Source organism: Bos indicus, chromosome 17, assembly GCF_029378745.1.
Source record: "Bos indicus isolate NIAB-ARS_2022 breed Sahiwal x Tharparkar chromosome 17, NIAB-ARS_B.indTharparkar_mat_pri_1.0, whole genome shotgun sequence".
NCBI classification, from domain to species: domain Eukaryota; kingdom Metazoa; phylum Chordata; class Mammalia; order Artiodactyla; family Bovidae; genus Bos; species Bos indicus.
Window position 1 is genome coordinate 30,052,708 of NC_091776.1, and position 14,973 is coordinate 30,067,680.

General features: G+C 37.5%; 1 protein-coding gene across 4 annotated transcripts in view; it reads right to left on the reverse strand.

The window, feature by feature from the left end:
- Positions 1-2,353: 2,353 nt before the first annotated feature.
- INTU (inturned planar cell polarity protein) overlaps positions 2,354-14,973 on the reverse strand; it is a 92,023-nt gene continuing 79,403 nt past the window's right edge. For 2 of the 4 annotated variants that reach the window (XM_070769141.1, XM_070769137.1), the window contains exons 14-16: positions 14,536-14,725; positions 12,036-12,193; positions 2,354-5,239 (exon numbers count right to left, since the gene is read on the reverse strand). In XM_070769141.1, coding sequence (XP_070625242.1) covers positions 5,128-5,239; positions 12,036-12,193; positions 14,536-14,725 — 460 coding nt within the window. In that variant the 3' untranslated portion in view covers positions 2,354-5,127. Of the gene's footprint in view, positions 5,240-5,268; positions 6,279-8,227; positions 11,501-12,035; positions 12,194-14,535; positions 14,726-14,973 lie in introns of those variants that run through there. The other 2 variants (XM_070769140.1, XM_070769138.1) reach the window with 2 other exon arrangements.

Below are 14,973 nucleotides of genomic sequence, written 5' to 3' on the forward strand. Positions count from 1 at the left end.
CAGGACTGGGAGGCTGTGAGTTCTCATATGGGAAGGGATCCGGGAGAGCCAGGCCTGTAAAAAGAGATTTAGTAGCCCAAACACGACAGAGCAGCAAAATCAACCGTGTAGGACTAACCAAGTTTAGTTTTGGTTCCTAGAGTAACCCTTGCACTTTCTATTAGAAATCGCTTTAAAATCTTCTCCTTTAAATGTAGCAGGGGTCTTCTGTCTAGTCACTGTGTCAGTGTCTGGTTTTACTGACTGTACCCCCATAACATAATTCAACACATTTCTCTCTCCTGTATTTTATTTAATTTGGTAATTCTATCTAGAGCAGTGGTGTTCAGTCAGACGAATGCACAAATTAGAGGTGTTGTTAGGGGGTGGAGGAAGACACGGGTTTGTGCCCGGCTGTCTGTGCTTGAATTTGAATTCCCCAGGTAATTTTAATGTGCAGAGTTGGGAACGTGTTCTAGAACAGCGGTTCACAAGCTGATTTTAGGATACCTTTTCACTCTTCATGTAGAAGGCTGCAAAGAAGCTTCTGTTTTTATGTTATATATTATTTCAGAAATTGTAACAGAAAATTTAAAAAATCTCATTTAAAATAACAGTAAACCCCTACATAAGTAACATTTTTATATTAAAGAACAATTATTTTGCCAACAAAAAATGTAGTGAGAACAGCCTTGTTTTATATTTTTTTAAGGCTTTTTAAATGTCTGGCTTAATAAAAGCCTGATTTACACAGCTGCTTTTGCATTCCGTTTGCTGCAATAGTGCCCAACATGTATGTAACTGCTGGAAAACTCCACACTAATGAGGGAATGTGTGAAAGAGGCAAAAAACGTCCTATTATTATTAATAAAGAAATGTATTCTGAATTCCTCTTTACAACTTGTTTGATGGTTTCTACTAAAGGAAGGAAGCTTCCATTTTATCATCTCGTACTCTGCAGGACTTGCAGTCTTTAAACACATCTATAAAATGTGAGATGAGTTACTGGCTTTTTTGAACTTTAGTTTGCATTTTTAAATTTATTATCCCAAGTGTGTTGTAACACTTTTAATAGTACTTGTCACTAGTAAAAAGCCAAATATTTTGGCCAGAAGCATTCCAGAGCAGGAATTTTGTTAATCTTTTGGTGACCTCATAAAACTAGTTGGCAAGTCCTACTGGTACCATGTCTGATGCTACCTTCCTTTTCTTGGCGGCTCACTTGACTCAACTGGTTTTTCAGCCTGAGTTTCTTTGTATATTGTATGCTGCTGACATATTCTTTCTAAAGTAATTTCATTTATCATTATTCCTAGCTTGAAAAATTTAAAATTTTCTCACTGCATTGACTTCAAAATCCTTTGTGAAATCCATCACAAATTCAAGAAATGATGGGCATTTTATCTGCAAAGATCTGGAAAATTAAAGACTTCATTCTCTTTTATGGTAATTTAAAGCACTTAGAAAGAAATTTAAAGGGGGAACTTCCCGAATCACACTCCAAGCAAGAATGTCTCTTTAAGGTGCCAAAAGAAGTTTAAAGGAACCATCTCTGGTCACAGGAAACATAAGTTATTTTCAGAAGTCAGAAAAGCCTGCTGCTGCTCCCCAGGGCAATTTTCTCTCCCTTGCCTTTTTGCCCCCCCCTTCTGCCCTCCCCTGACGTGACTCTGTAGTTAACAGTGTTTATAGCATGTTCCTTTATGATATCCTCAAGCTTACTTTTGACATATATTCTTTGTTAGAAGACAGCAAAAGTGAAAGTACTTAGAAGTGTAGCTTTTTTTTTGACCCTATTAAAGAGCTCTGAATCATCTCTTTTCAATAGATTAAGCTGCAAATATTTATTTTAATTTGCTGCTTTGCATTTTATTTACTGATTTACTGAATGAAAAAAGTTCTGGTGATTTATATGTTGATATTAAAAATAGAGAGTCTCAGGGCCTTTGCACTGTTCACTTTTTCCTTAGGAATCAGCTTGGTTAGTTTCCCCACTTACTGCAGATCTGAGGCCATCCAAGCAACCCTTTCCCTAGCCACCCTGTCTCTCACACTTCATACTCCATTTTCTTGCTTCACTCTTTTAGCTTTTGTTTTACTTATTTGTGGTCTACCTCTCCCACTAGAACATAAGCTCCATGAGGGTAGCAATTTTTGGCTGTTTTGTTCATTGCTGTATCTCTGGCATTCAGAACAGTGCTTGGTACAGAGCAGAAACGTAATAAATGTTTGTTGGATGAATGGACAAAAAGTCAACACAACTGCAAACAAACCTCTGCACATCTTTATTAAAAACTGTCAATATAGTGCAAAAATAACTTCAGTGATATAGAAGTACAACTCTAAAAAATTAATTTCCACGCAGTACAGTATATAAAGTTTTAGTAATATTTATTAAAGTATTTGAAAATATTCGAAGTATAAATCCTCATTTTAAAAGTGTTTAGTGCTGAATAATTTTTCTTAGCTTTCCAACATTTTGTACAGTAGAGGGTATGATTTAGATGACTCCACTGTTTTCAACCAATGGATATTGAATAATAAGTAGTGGTAGTAGTAGTAGTAGCAGCTGCTAACACTTTGATAGCACATCATGTGTGCCAGGCACTAGTTAGAGGGAAATCACACAGACAACAATAATTATTCACAATGTTATTTTCAAGAATGTTCAAAGTGCACAAACCTAGTAAATTGGTTTCATAGCTCTTCCCATTTGTATCAGAAATATAAAAAAGCAGGGACTGCAATTTACTAACTTGCCAGTATGCATCATCCTTGAGGTCCCTTGGCACAAACAGAGAAATTCTCTAACATGACAAACAAAGAGACAAAAAAGAGAAATGGAGAAATGGGGGTTGAAATCTAAAATGTAATTTTGTGGGGGGATGGGACTAAAAAATATATGATGGTGGTAAGACAGCACTTGCTTTTTTTTTTTTTTTTAATGCTGGAAATACAGTCTTTTGCATTACAGTCTTTGGTGAAAAAGAACGTTTGCAGGATGATAAAATCCAACCTAAGAATGTTTCTATACCTGCAAAAGCATTCTATGTCCCTCTTTATTTAAAGTTGCAGACAGGCACTTATTGTCCAGTGAGGCGCATCTACTCTCAGGTGTGAATCTGAACATATATGGAAAAATGAGCAGCTAAGTTTACAGTACTTACCACACTTATTTTGATATCTATTTAGAGATAAGAGCCAAGATAATGTTTGGTTTTCTTTCTTAAAAATACAATGTCTCTGCAACATGCACATTACAGAGCACATCTGCAGTACTTCACAGGACTTGGCTTTATATAAGATCAGTAGTCTGTCTTTTTATTTCAGTTATTAAATAGTGGTCTTCTGATTCTTTGAGACCAGGAAAACAGTTCAACAGATCAAAATTTCACTAAGTGAAACAAAAAGTTCCTAATGGTAAGTCCAAAGTTCAGTCTGTTTGAAAATCTGAGGTGATCCATGGCTGCATTTATAAATAATTCTCCATATTAAAAATAGCTTCATGGTGTTTGAGGGAACATTATCAAGAAATTTAAGACATTTACTAAATACTCTTAAACAATACTTTGATACTTATATATGTGCACAAGCAGTCTTAAGACAGTAGTAAAGAGTCTATCATTTGACTAAAATTATAATCTGAAGGGGAGGTTATTGCAAGCCATTTTCTACCAAGTTTCTTGCTCTGTTTTGAATGCCAAAATTAAGGCCCACAAATCACTAATAGGACAGGTATAGTGGTTTGCATCTTCAACACCTGGGGGGAAATCTCAAACTCATGACAGAGGGATAATAGTGTTTCTTCTAAGACCAAATATTTAAAATGGTGCATCCACTATGTTTTTCAGTTAATTCTGATTAAGCTGGAGGTCTCATGCTTGAGGTAGGGAAAGGCAGAGACTGGCTTTAGATGTGCTGGTGTAAATTGCCTTCGAAAGGTAAATCCTGACGAAGAGAGAACCCAGTGCTATAAAGTCATGGGGGCATCTGAGAATTCAGGAGAATCCACTGGGTAAATGTCAATTAAGAATTGTCATGTTCTTCCTTCCTTTCAATCTGCCAAATTCTGACAGCTAAAGAAAATTCTGATCTTAGTAACTTTCTTTCTCTACTCATGGTTAAATAAATTATTGTTCATTAAATAATTAAAAATTATTGTTCATTGTACCCCTTTGGGGAAACCCAATACATCCAGATTTGTAAGGCAAAACTTTGTATTGATTGGAAGTCACCATAGAATTTCTTTAATTAACTTTTTCAGTGTTTTCAACATGATAGGGTTTTTTAAAAAAGATTTAATACAACTTTCCTAAAATTTGTGAACTTGTATAAAATGTGTGTATACCTGAACATATTTCAAAAAAGAGAAAAACAATGAAAGTATATGAACAAATAGTTTAAAAATATATATCCTAGTCAAAATAGAACTGACCTGAATGAGTAAAGAAAATCAAATAAATAAAAAAGTCAGTTTAATTTTCACTCCTCTCTTCCCCCACAGTGAGGTGTCTACTAAAGTACCCAGAAGAAACATATCTGATCTAAGAAGGAATCAGTGCTCAACATTACAAATAATTTAGGTACCAAACAATAGGTTAGAGGGGGAAAACTGCACATTTTACTGAAGAGGATCTTTAGACACCTCAAAGCAATCATTTCATTTGTACATGAAAAATCTGAGCTCAGAGAGGTACAAAAACTTGCTCATGGTCACAACACTAATTAGTAACAGAACCTGGTCATCTCTTCCCAATTTCATGATTATTTTGCCAGATATCAATATTAGTCTTGATAAAAATACACAAAAAATTGGGTATTTTTCCAAGATAAACATTCTTATATTAATTTTACATAAAACACATCACATTATTTCAAATCAGTAAATAAATTAATGTTATATACCAAAATGGAAAATAAGTTAACAATCTCTTTTTCATATTTTGATCAAGTATTTTCTTCAAAAGTCTCAGAATAAGATTTAGTGCATCAAATCCAGCAGCGTATCATCTCAGTCTTCATCAGCCTTATGCTCAGTATTGATTAGTGAAAATAAGTTAAACCTTATCTCTTTGTGAACAGATCTCAGCAGTTCTAACCCTGCTTGATGGTCTATGCACAGTGTTGCTATGCATCAAGAAAATACAGCTACAAGGTTAATCCAAAGAACAGTTTAAAAGCCATTTCAATGGCAATTTCTGTAACTGAGTCATGAAAACAGACATAAAGTTCTTGAAGTTTGGGATGAAGAAAGAGTCTCCTGTAGAGAAAAAGAACATATTAATTTCAGAAATTCCAAGAAGGAAAAAACTCCAACTCTCCAATATATTTTACTACATTTTTTTGGTTTCTGAAAGAATAAGTCATAAATTCAATCACTAGTCTAAATCTACAGATTTAGGGGGAAATGCAGCTAGATTTATAATTAAATAATCTATGCCTTCAGTTTAGTTCAGTTCAGTTGCTCAGTCATGTCCGACTCTTTGCGACCTCATGAATTGCAGCACGCCAGGCCTCCCTGTCCATCACCAACTCCCAGAGTCCACTCAAACTCAAGTCCATCGAGTCGCTGATGCCATCCAGCCATCTCATCCTCTGTCGTCCCCTTCTCCTCCTGCCCCCAATCCCTCCCAGCATCAGAGTCTTTTCCAATGAGTCAACTCTTTGCATGAGGTGGCCAAAGTACTGGAGTTTCAGCTTTAGCATCTTTCCTTCCAAAGAACACCCAGGACTGATCTCCTTTAGAATGGACTGATTGGACCTCCTTGCAGTCCAAGGGAGTCTCAAGAGTCTTCTCCAACACCACAGTTCAAAAGCATCAATTCTTCGATGCTCAGCTTTCTTCACAGTCCAACTCTCACATCCATACATGACTACTAGAAAAACCATAGCCTTGACTAGACGGACCTTTGTTGGCAAAGTAACGTCTCTGTTTTTCAATATGCTATTAGGTTGGTCGTAACTTTCCTTCCAAGGAGTAAGCATCTTTTAATTTCATAGCTGCAGTCACCATCTGCAGTGATTTTGGAGCCCCCAAAAATAAAGTCTGACACTGTTTCCTCTGTTTCCCCATCTATTTCCCATGAAGTGATGGGCCCGGATGCCATGATCTTCATTTTCTGAATGTTGAGCTTTAAGCCAACTTTTCACTCTCCTCTTCATCAAGAGGCTTTTTAGTTCCTCTTCACTTGCTGCCATAAGGGTGGTGTCATCTGCGTATCTGAGGTTACTGATATTTCTCCTGGCAATCTTGATTCCAGCTTGTGCTTCTTCCAGCCCAGCGTTTCTCATGATGTACTCTGCATTAGGTCAATTACATTTATTTTTTCAGAGTGTAAAAATTTCTATAGTCATATTCCTTAATTTTAAAATGTTAGTTATTATTATTATACAGTCAATGATGTACCATCATTCTAAGTACAATAGTTATTAGACATCGAATTGGGATTAACATTGAACTTAGATTTTCTTAAAGTTAAAATTTTAGTCTTTTTAATCAATACTAATGTATACAAAACATTAAACCATTTCTGACTTCCTTTAATTTCTCTATTCTGCATAGATCAGCATCATCATAATTCAACACCTATTGATTTTTTCAATTCCAGTTGTGAATGTAGTTATGGCTCTACTATACACCTGCATCGGAGAAGGCAATGGCACCCCACTCCAGTACTCTTGCCTGGAAAATCCCATGGACGGAGGAGCCTGGTAGGCTGCAGTCCATGGGGTCGCTAAGAGTCGGACACGACTGAGCGACTTCACTTTCCCTTTTCCCTTTCATGCATTGGAGAAGGAAATGGCAACCCACTCCAGTGTTCTTGCCTGGAGAATCCCAGGGACAGGGCAGCCTAGTGGGCTTCTGTCTATGGGGTCGCACAGAGTTGGACACGACTGAAGTGACTTAGCAGCAGCAGCAGCAGCAGCATACACCTGCACGTGTGCCTAACTGGTTTTCTTATCTCTATTCTCTCTCATGTCCACACCATTCCATTTGGCTCCCAGCTTGATCTTCCAATAACACAGCGCTGATCACTATACACTGAGTTTAGATCATGTTGATGCTCCCAAGCGTGGCTGGTTATACATCAGAATCACAAGTGAGTTTACTAAACATACAGAGTTCCACTCCCATAGATTCTAGTTCAGTAGGTCTGAGATGGGGTACAGGCATTTCTGATTTTAATAAGTGACTCAATCAGTCATGTCTGACTCTTTTCAACCCTGTGGACTGTAGCCCATCAGGCTCCTCTGACCATGGACTTCTCCAGGTTAGAATACTGGATTGGGTAGCAGCAGCAGCAGCAGCCATTCCCTTCTCCAGGGGATCTTCCCAACCCAGGGATCAAACCCGGGTCTCCCCTATTGCCGGCACATTCTTTACCATTTGAGTCATCAGGGAAGCCCTGGTTAATGTGACTCAGCTGATTCTAAATCCTGTGGATCAGCACATGGGAATTACTGCTTTGGATAACATTTGTAAAGCATTTCTCATACAGCTTAGTACTACATGGTAGGTGTCGAGTAACATTAGTACCACCCAACTCTGTGCTCCTTCCTCCACCAACTCTCTACCCCAACTCAAAGAACTATCAGTAGTTCAATATTTGAAGGCTCTCTGCAGTGATCCTAACAGGTTTCTAGTTTTATCTTTCACTTCATCTTTGTATATGCCATTCCTCTACCATCCTAGCAAACCAGTCTACTCACAACCAAGCCTTGTGATTTCCCTTGTTTGGGTCTTTATTCATCCCATCCTTTACCTAGAATGTGCTATCCAAATCCAATTCGTTTCCTAAAGCAGATCAAATGGAATCTCTTAGCTTTTCTTTGTAATCTCAGATTTCCTCCCCTTTTTCAGAATTTCCAGAGTGTGTGGTTGTATTACCTAATTTACTTCTTTTTTTTTTTTTTTTTAGTCTTTTCATTTGCGTTTATTTAAACACAGTTCTCAAAACATTTGAGTGAAATTGGGCCTCCTTTGGTAAGCAAAGGACCTGAAAGTAATATTTAAAAAAAGAACAGGCAAAGTCTTCAGATCATCCACAACACAGGTGTAGTGTTCCCTTCTTTTTTCTCAAAACTCTGAAGCACCCAGTTTTTCCATAAAGTCTTAAAAGCTAGAAGAACAAGAGTACATTTGTGGTGGAATGTATTGTCACTTGCTGATAACTAATTGAAATACCATTAGCCCCTTCTAACAGCTTTAAGAAATAGCCTTTTTAAGGCATACATTGTGTAACTCATCTTATTCCCTGCTATATATAATACAGATTACATAAAGGCTGACAAATTCACATTTATATAAGCATTAAGCATTTGCTGTATTGAAAGATCTTTAGTTTTTAACACTAGCAGTATAGAGTTACAGAGCGTAATTTTTATCACTTAATTGCAGGTATATTAAGTATGGTATGTTTCATGGACTCGAGGAGAACGGGCATTTTTGTCTTTAATTTACTACTGACAATCTAATCTGAATAGTTCTGCTAAGCATTGATATGTTAGAAAGAAAAGTAAAAACCAAACTTTATTGTTGCTTTTTGCCATTTGGTAGCATTTTACACACAGGGTTCAATCTTCAGAATACCCTGGATTCAGTAGAAAAACCATTTAAATGAAGTTCTGTACAATAGAAACTTCTCAGCAGTCAAAATTTTAGACTGTAAAAAAATACATGCAAAACATACTTTTCTGAAAACACTTAACTTTGAACAAAGCACCGAACTACACAAATGCAGAATGAAAACAGCATTTCAACTCCACCAAAAGTAGTCATCATAAAAGGTGTAAAAGTCACCTAACTTCACTAGGCACTGTCCTAATTTACTTTTTATAGAAGTACAGTGGTGTCACAATGTCATAATGTTGTGTCAATCTCTGCTATACAGTGAAGTGACTCGGTTTTACACATATACAATCTTTTTTTATAGTATTCTTTTCCTTATGGTTTATACCAGGAGATTGGATATAGTCCCTTGTGCTATACAGTAGGACCTTGTTGTTGATCATTCTAAATGTAACGGTGTGCATCTACCAACCTCAAATTCCCATCCATTCTCTCCCCCTACCCCTCGCCCATAAGTATGATCTCTGAGTCTGTTTTCTGTTGTGTGGATAGGTTCATTTGTGCCATATTTTAAATTCCACATACAAGTGATACCATATAGTATTTTCTTTCCCTTTCTGACTTGCCTCACTTAGTATGATAGTCTATAGTTGCATCCATATTGCTACAAATGGCATTATTTTCTTTTTTGTGGTTGAGTAGTATTCCGTTGTGCATACTGCATCTTCTTCATTCATTCGTCAATGGATATTTAGGTTGTTTCCACAGAGGTGCGTGTATGTTTTTGAATTACAGTTTTATCTGAGTGTATACTCAGGAGTGGGATTGATGGATCATATGGTAATTCTATTTTTCGTTTTCTGAGAAACCTCCATACTGTTTTCCATGTGGTTGTACCAACTTACATTCCCACCAACAGTGTAGGTGTGTTCCCTCTTCTGCACACCCTCTCCAGAATTTGTTGACTTTTTTAATGATGGCCATCCTGACTGGTATGAGGTGGTACCTCATCATAGTTTTGATTTACATTTCTCTAATAATCAGTGATGCTGAGCATTTTTCATGTGCCTACGGGCCATCTGTATGTCTTCTTTGGAGAAATGTCTATTAAAGTCTTCTACCCATTTTTCAGACCACCTGACCTGCCTCTTGAGACCTGTATGCAGGTCAGGAAGCAACAGTTAGAACTGGACATGGAACAACAGACTGATTCCAAATAGGAAAAGAAGCATATCAAGGCTGTATATTGTCACCCTGCTTATTTAACTTATATGCAGAGTACATAATAAGAAATGCTGGGCTGGAAGAAGCACAAGCTGGAATCAAGATTGCTGGGAGAAATATCAATAACCTCAGATACGCAGATGACACCACCTTTTTGGCAGAAGGCAAAGAAAAACTAAAGAGCCTCTTGATGAAAGTGAAAGAGGAGAGTGAAAAAGTTGGCTTAAAGCTCAACATTCAGAAAACTAAGATCATGGCATCCAGTCCCATTACTTCATGGCAAATAGATGGGGAAACAGTGGCTGACCTTATTTTTTGGGGCTCCAGAATCACTGCAGATGGTGACTGCAGCCATGAAATTAAAAGACGCTTACTCCTTGGAAGGAAAGTTATGACCAACCTAGATAGCATATTCAAAAGCAGAGACATTACTTTGTTCACAAAGGTCCATCTAGTCAAGGCTATGGTTTTTCTAGTAGTCATGTATGGATGTGAGAGTTGGACTGTGAAGAAAGCTGAGCGCCAAAGAATTGATGCTTTTGAATTGTGGTGTTGGAGAAGACTCTTGAGAGTCCCTTGGACTGCAAGGAGATCTAACCAGTCCATCCTAAAGCAGATCAGTCCTGGGTGTTCATTGGAAGGACTGATATTGAATGTGAAACTCCAGTACTTTGGCCACCTGATGTGAAGAACTGACTCATTGGAAAAGACCCTGATGCTGGGAAAGATTGAGGGCAGGAGGAGAAGGGGACGACAGAGGATGAGATGGTTGGATGGCATCGCTGACTCAATGCACATGGGTTTGGGTAGACTCCGGCAGTTGGTGATGGACAGGGAGGCCTGGTGTGCTGTGGTTCATGGGGTCGCAAAGAGTTGGACACGACTGAGCGACTGAACTGAACTGACCCATTTTTCAATTGGGTTTTTTGTTGTTGAGTTGTATGAGCTGTTTGTGTATTTTGAAGATTAAGCCTTTGTTGTTTACATAATTTGTAAATATTTTCTCCCTTTTCATAGGTTGTCTTTCTGTTTTTCTTTTTTTTTTATGTTTTTCTTTTCTGTACAAAAGCTTGTAAGTCTGATTATGTCCCATTTGCTTCTTTCGTTTTTATTTCTATTGCCTTGGGAGACTGACCTTTAAAAAAAGTTAAAATATAGCCAGCTATATCTGTCTCTCTCTCTCCACAGAATATTCATCCATAAGTACATAGATATTTAAGCATGTTTCATATTTCTTCTGCTGGATGTAAGATCATCAGATGCAATGACTGTGTCTTTTTCTTTGTGTTTGCCAGCCCACCTAAGCATCACCACATATATTTTGCCAAGCACAGCTCCATTTACTAATCCTTACATATTTATCAAGTGACTTGTGTCAGGTGTTGTGCCAGTGGGGGACAAGGCAGATACAATTCCTGATCTCATAAAACTGACATTCCAGTGACAGAAAGATGATAAACAAGAAAATTAAAGGGGTGATAGGGGAGAGAATAACTTTAATGTAGGAGAGAGATGACAGTTGGTCTCTTTGACAGGAGATGATACCACTGGTCTGAATATCGAGGAGCCAGATAGGCAAAGGTTAAGTAGAACATCCCACATGGAAGGAACAGCAGGAACAGAGTTCAGCTGGTGCCAGTGTGGCTGTGCACAGTGGCTGGAGGAAGAGAGCGACAGGAGGTGGAAACACAGAGGTGGCCGGGGGACAGATAGGGCCAGGTCTTGTAGCTGGTTGGGGACAGGGGGAAGAGAGGGAAGGGAAGGGGAAAGAAAGGAGGAAAGAGGGAGAGAAAAAAGTTAGAGACAGAAGGAAATAGCAATGGGTATGAACTCATTACCTTTTAGTGTCTTACTAGTACAATGTTGTAAGATAAGTGAATTAGTTTTTTTTTTTTTTTTTTGGATAAAAAAAAAGACTTGGGAAGAATTTTAAAGGCGTTATTTAGTAAGCAGAATTCTAAAATACACTAAATATTAGAATTATGTTAATAAACTCATGGTGTGTGTTGTGTTCAGTTGCTCAGTCATGTCTGACTTTTTGCAGCCCTATGAACTGTACCCTGCCAGGTTCCTCTGTCCATGGGGTTTCCCAGGCAAGAATACTGGAGTGTTTTGCCATTTCCTCCTCCAAGGGATCTTCCTGACGCAGGGATCAAACCCACATCTTCTGCATTACAAGCAGCAATAAATCCATGCTTATATCTTAAAATGTTTATCTCCTTTACCCCCTTTTTAACATTTAAAAATATTTTCTTCCACTTACCCTACTACCCAGTAAGCCATAACTGGTGGTGCTTTCCTCTGATCAGTCCAGTTTTCAGGTGAGCATTCAAACAATACACCATGTTCTTTCACAGGGTTCAGAGAAGACACTGAATTTGTTGAACCTGAATGATCTTTACCATTTAGTGCTTTCTTTTTCTGTAAATTAATAGGTATTATTAGTCTTGGCTGGTATTAATAGTGCTGCTTTAAATGTTTTCATATATAGATTTGAACTGGCTGATCCTAATACCATAAGTGCCCACAATGACATTCTTCTTTCTCTTTACCTGCAGGAAAATTTCCACTCTTCCTCATACTTTAAATGCCGTCTCCTACAAGAGACTTCACGGATAAAGTTTCTCTTGACTCTCCAAGGACACATTTGTTTCACAGCCTCACCTTATTAATATTTATACTATATTAGCAGTTTATAGGTTTTTCTTCCCCAGTACATTAGAATCTTTTTCCCAGGGCAGAGACTATATGCCGTTCATCTCTGTATTCCTTGAAAGCAGTTGTGTTTGGGTACACAGTAGATGCTTAATGAATAGATTACTAATGAGTTACTAAATGAGTAGATGATTTTATAATGTATTTAAAACACATACACTTAAAGTAGTATTTTTCCTTTGAAGCATACTCTCTAAATTTCTCACTGATAAAATCATTAGTAAACCAATGACCCACTTGGAATATAAAGACTTTCTGTAAGGCTCAGGCCAAAACAGTGGAGTGATCCTTGATTCTTCTTCTTTCAAAATGCTTATTGAAGACACAAATCCTTTTGGCTCATCCTCCTCATCCTCCATTATATCTGCAAGATCCAAAACCCACTGATATTTCTTGCTTTGAGAATTTCCACAGATCCTTGCCTACCACCCTCTCTATCTACCCTGCAAGCTTGTTCAGAGTAGCCTGAGTGATCCTTTGAAAACTAAGGAACATGTCCTTGCTCTTCCCAGAACTACCCAGGAACTTCCCATCTTCTTCCGGATAAATCTCAAAAGGTCCTTAGCCTATCAGGCCTTGCATGACCCAGTCCTGCTGCTTTTGCCATCTCAACTCCTACTGCTCTCCTCCCGACTCAGGCTGCTCCTGCGCGCTCTCAGCCATCCTACCTCCATGGCTGTATACTGGCTGTTCCTTCTGTCTGGAAGCTCAGCCTCCACATTTGCCACATGGCTTTGTCCCTCAATTCCTTCTGGTGTTTGTTCAAATATTACTTGACATGATCAGAGGGATCTTTCAAAATAGTAACCACTACCTCTCATCCTTGACTCTGTTTTGTTATAATTGCTGTTGAAACTTACCCTACCTGATATATTAAACTGCTTGCTAATTCATTAGCTTCCCCTGCTAGAATATAGACTTCATGATGAAAGAGACTTTTTGTTCACTGCTGTATCCCCAGCATCTTGAGTAGTATCTGGAAAATGGTAGGTACCTCTAAGTTTAAATAATAGGGGAAAGGCTAATTTATATTACTAAGTAAGTTAATGAAATGAACCTTACAGAATCTATTAGTATGTTAAACAGGAAAGGAGGAGCATAAGAATGCAAAGCACACAGAGATACACAGTCAAACATAACATTTTGCCGAATACCAATTTCTGGTAGCTCGAAGAAGAAATCCTATAAGACAAAGAGTTTCACTGCTGAATGAGTCCTAAGAGATTATATAATTCAGCTCATTCACTTTATAACTGAGGAAATAGGAAAAGTTGAGGCCCAGTCTAGGAGTCCTTATTCCCAGCCCAATGTTCTTCCACCGTTACACCTAAGTTCTTCACAAATTTAGCAACCTTGGTGCATGTATTGCTATACACATTACATTCATTTTCCAGTCTTCTTTATTTTGTTTTTTTGGCAGTATGATGTTTGACCAGTCACAAATAAACTTATATATATTTATCTTTCTCAAGAAATTTAATACTTATCTTTCCCTGCTATTAAAACTATGTAATTGAGATTTTAATTGTATACAACATGACTACTTTTCTGGAGGTACAATATTAAATAAAACTTCATTCTGGATTGAAAAGCAAGCAAGCAACCAACCAAGTGGCTAAAACATATATAACACTATTGTGTAAATTCTGTTCTTTATTCCTTTATATTCCAGATACCTTATCCTGCCTTTGAAAACGTAAAAAATTTTCAGTTACAAAATGGTAGAGATAAATGTCCAAATAATGGCTGAATCACAGATATCAAATATGGGAGGCAAGTTTACATTACAAACTACTATATTCTATTTTGCTATAGAAACACACAGGCCCACCATTTCCTGAAACAGTAATCTGGGACATCAAACTCAGAATTATGAAAGAAAGTTTTAAAGTTAAGTACAGTGAATATAATCCTCTGGCATTCAAATTAGATGGAATGACTATTAAAAAAATTAAATGAAAATAGTTATTGCTAAAGAGTTTCAGACAGAATATTTAGAGATCTAGAAGTAAAATTGACAGAGAGCTATATTTATAGCAGTGCCCTACCTCTTTAGCCAACGTCTGCTGGAAAACTGCACGAATGGAGAGACAACACTGATGGAAATTCTTTATCAGTTGAGGGTGGATCGAGCCACTCAGCTGTGCCACCTCTTCATGGGTAGGAGTAATGAAGATCCCTTGCACTGTTTCTAAGGCAACATAATGGAAAAGTGTGTTCTCAGGACCAGATGTCAATCTTGAAAAAAAAGGAATTAGAGAGATATTAGAGTAAACTTAAAAATGTTGCTTCGTTTTGAATTTTGTAGATGTCTAATAAGCTTCTAACTACAATAGAACATTAGTATAATTAGGGAAAAAAAACTAGGCCAAACATTGAAATTCCCACTTCCTCCTTATCTAAAATACAGGCTAGGGTTATTTATCAGTTCCCTTAATGGAGGCAAATACTACATGTTATTCAAGGATAAACACTAATTCATTTGC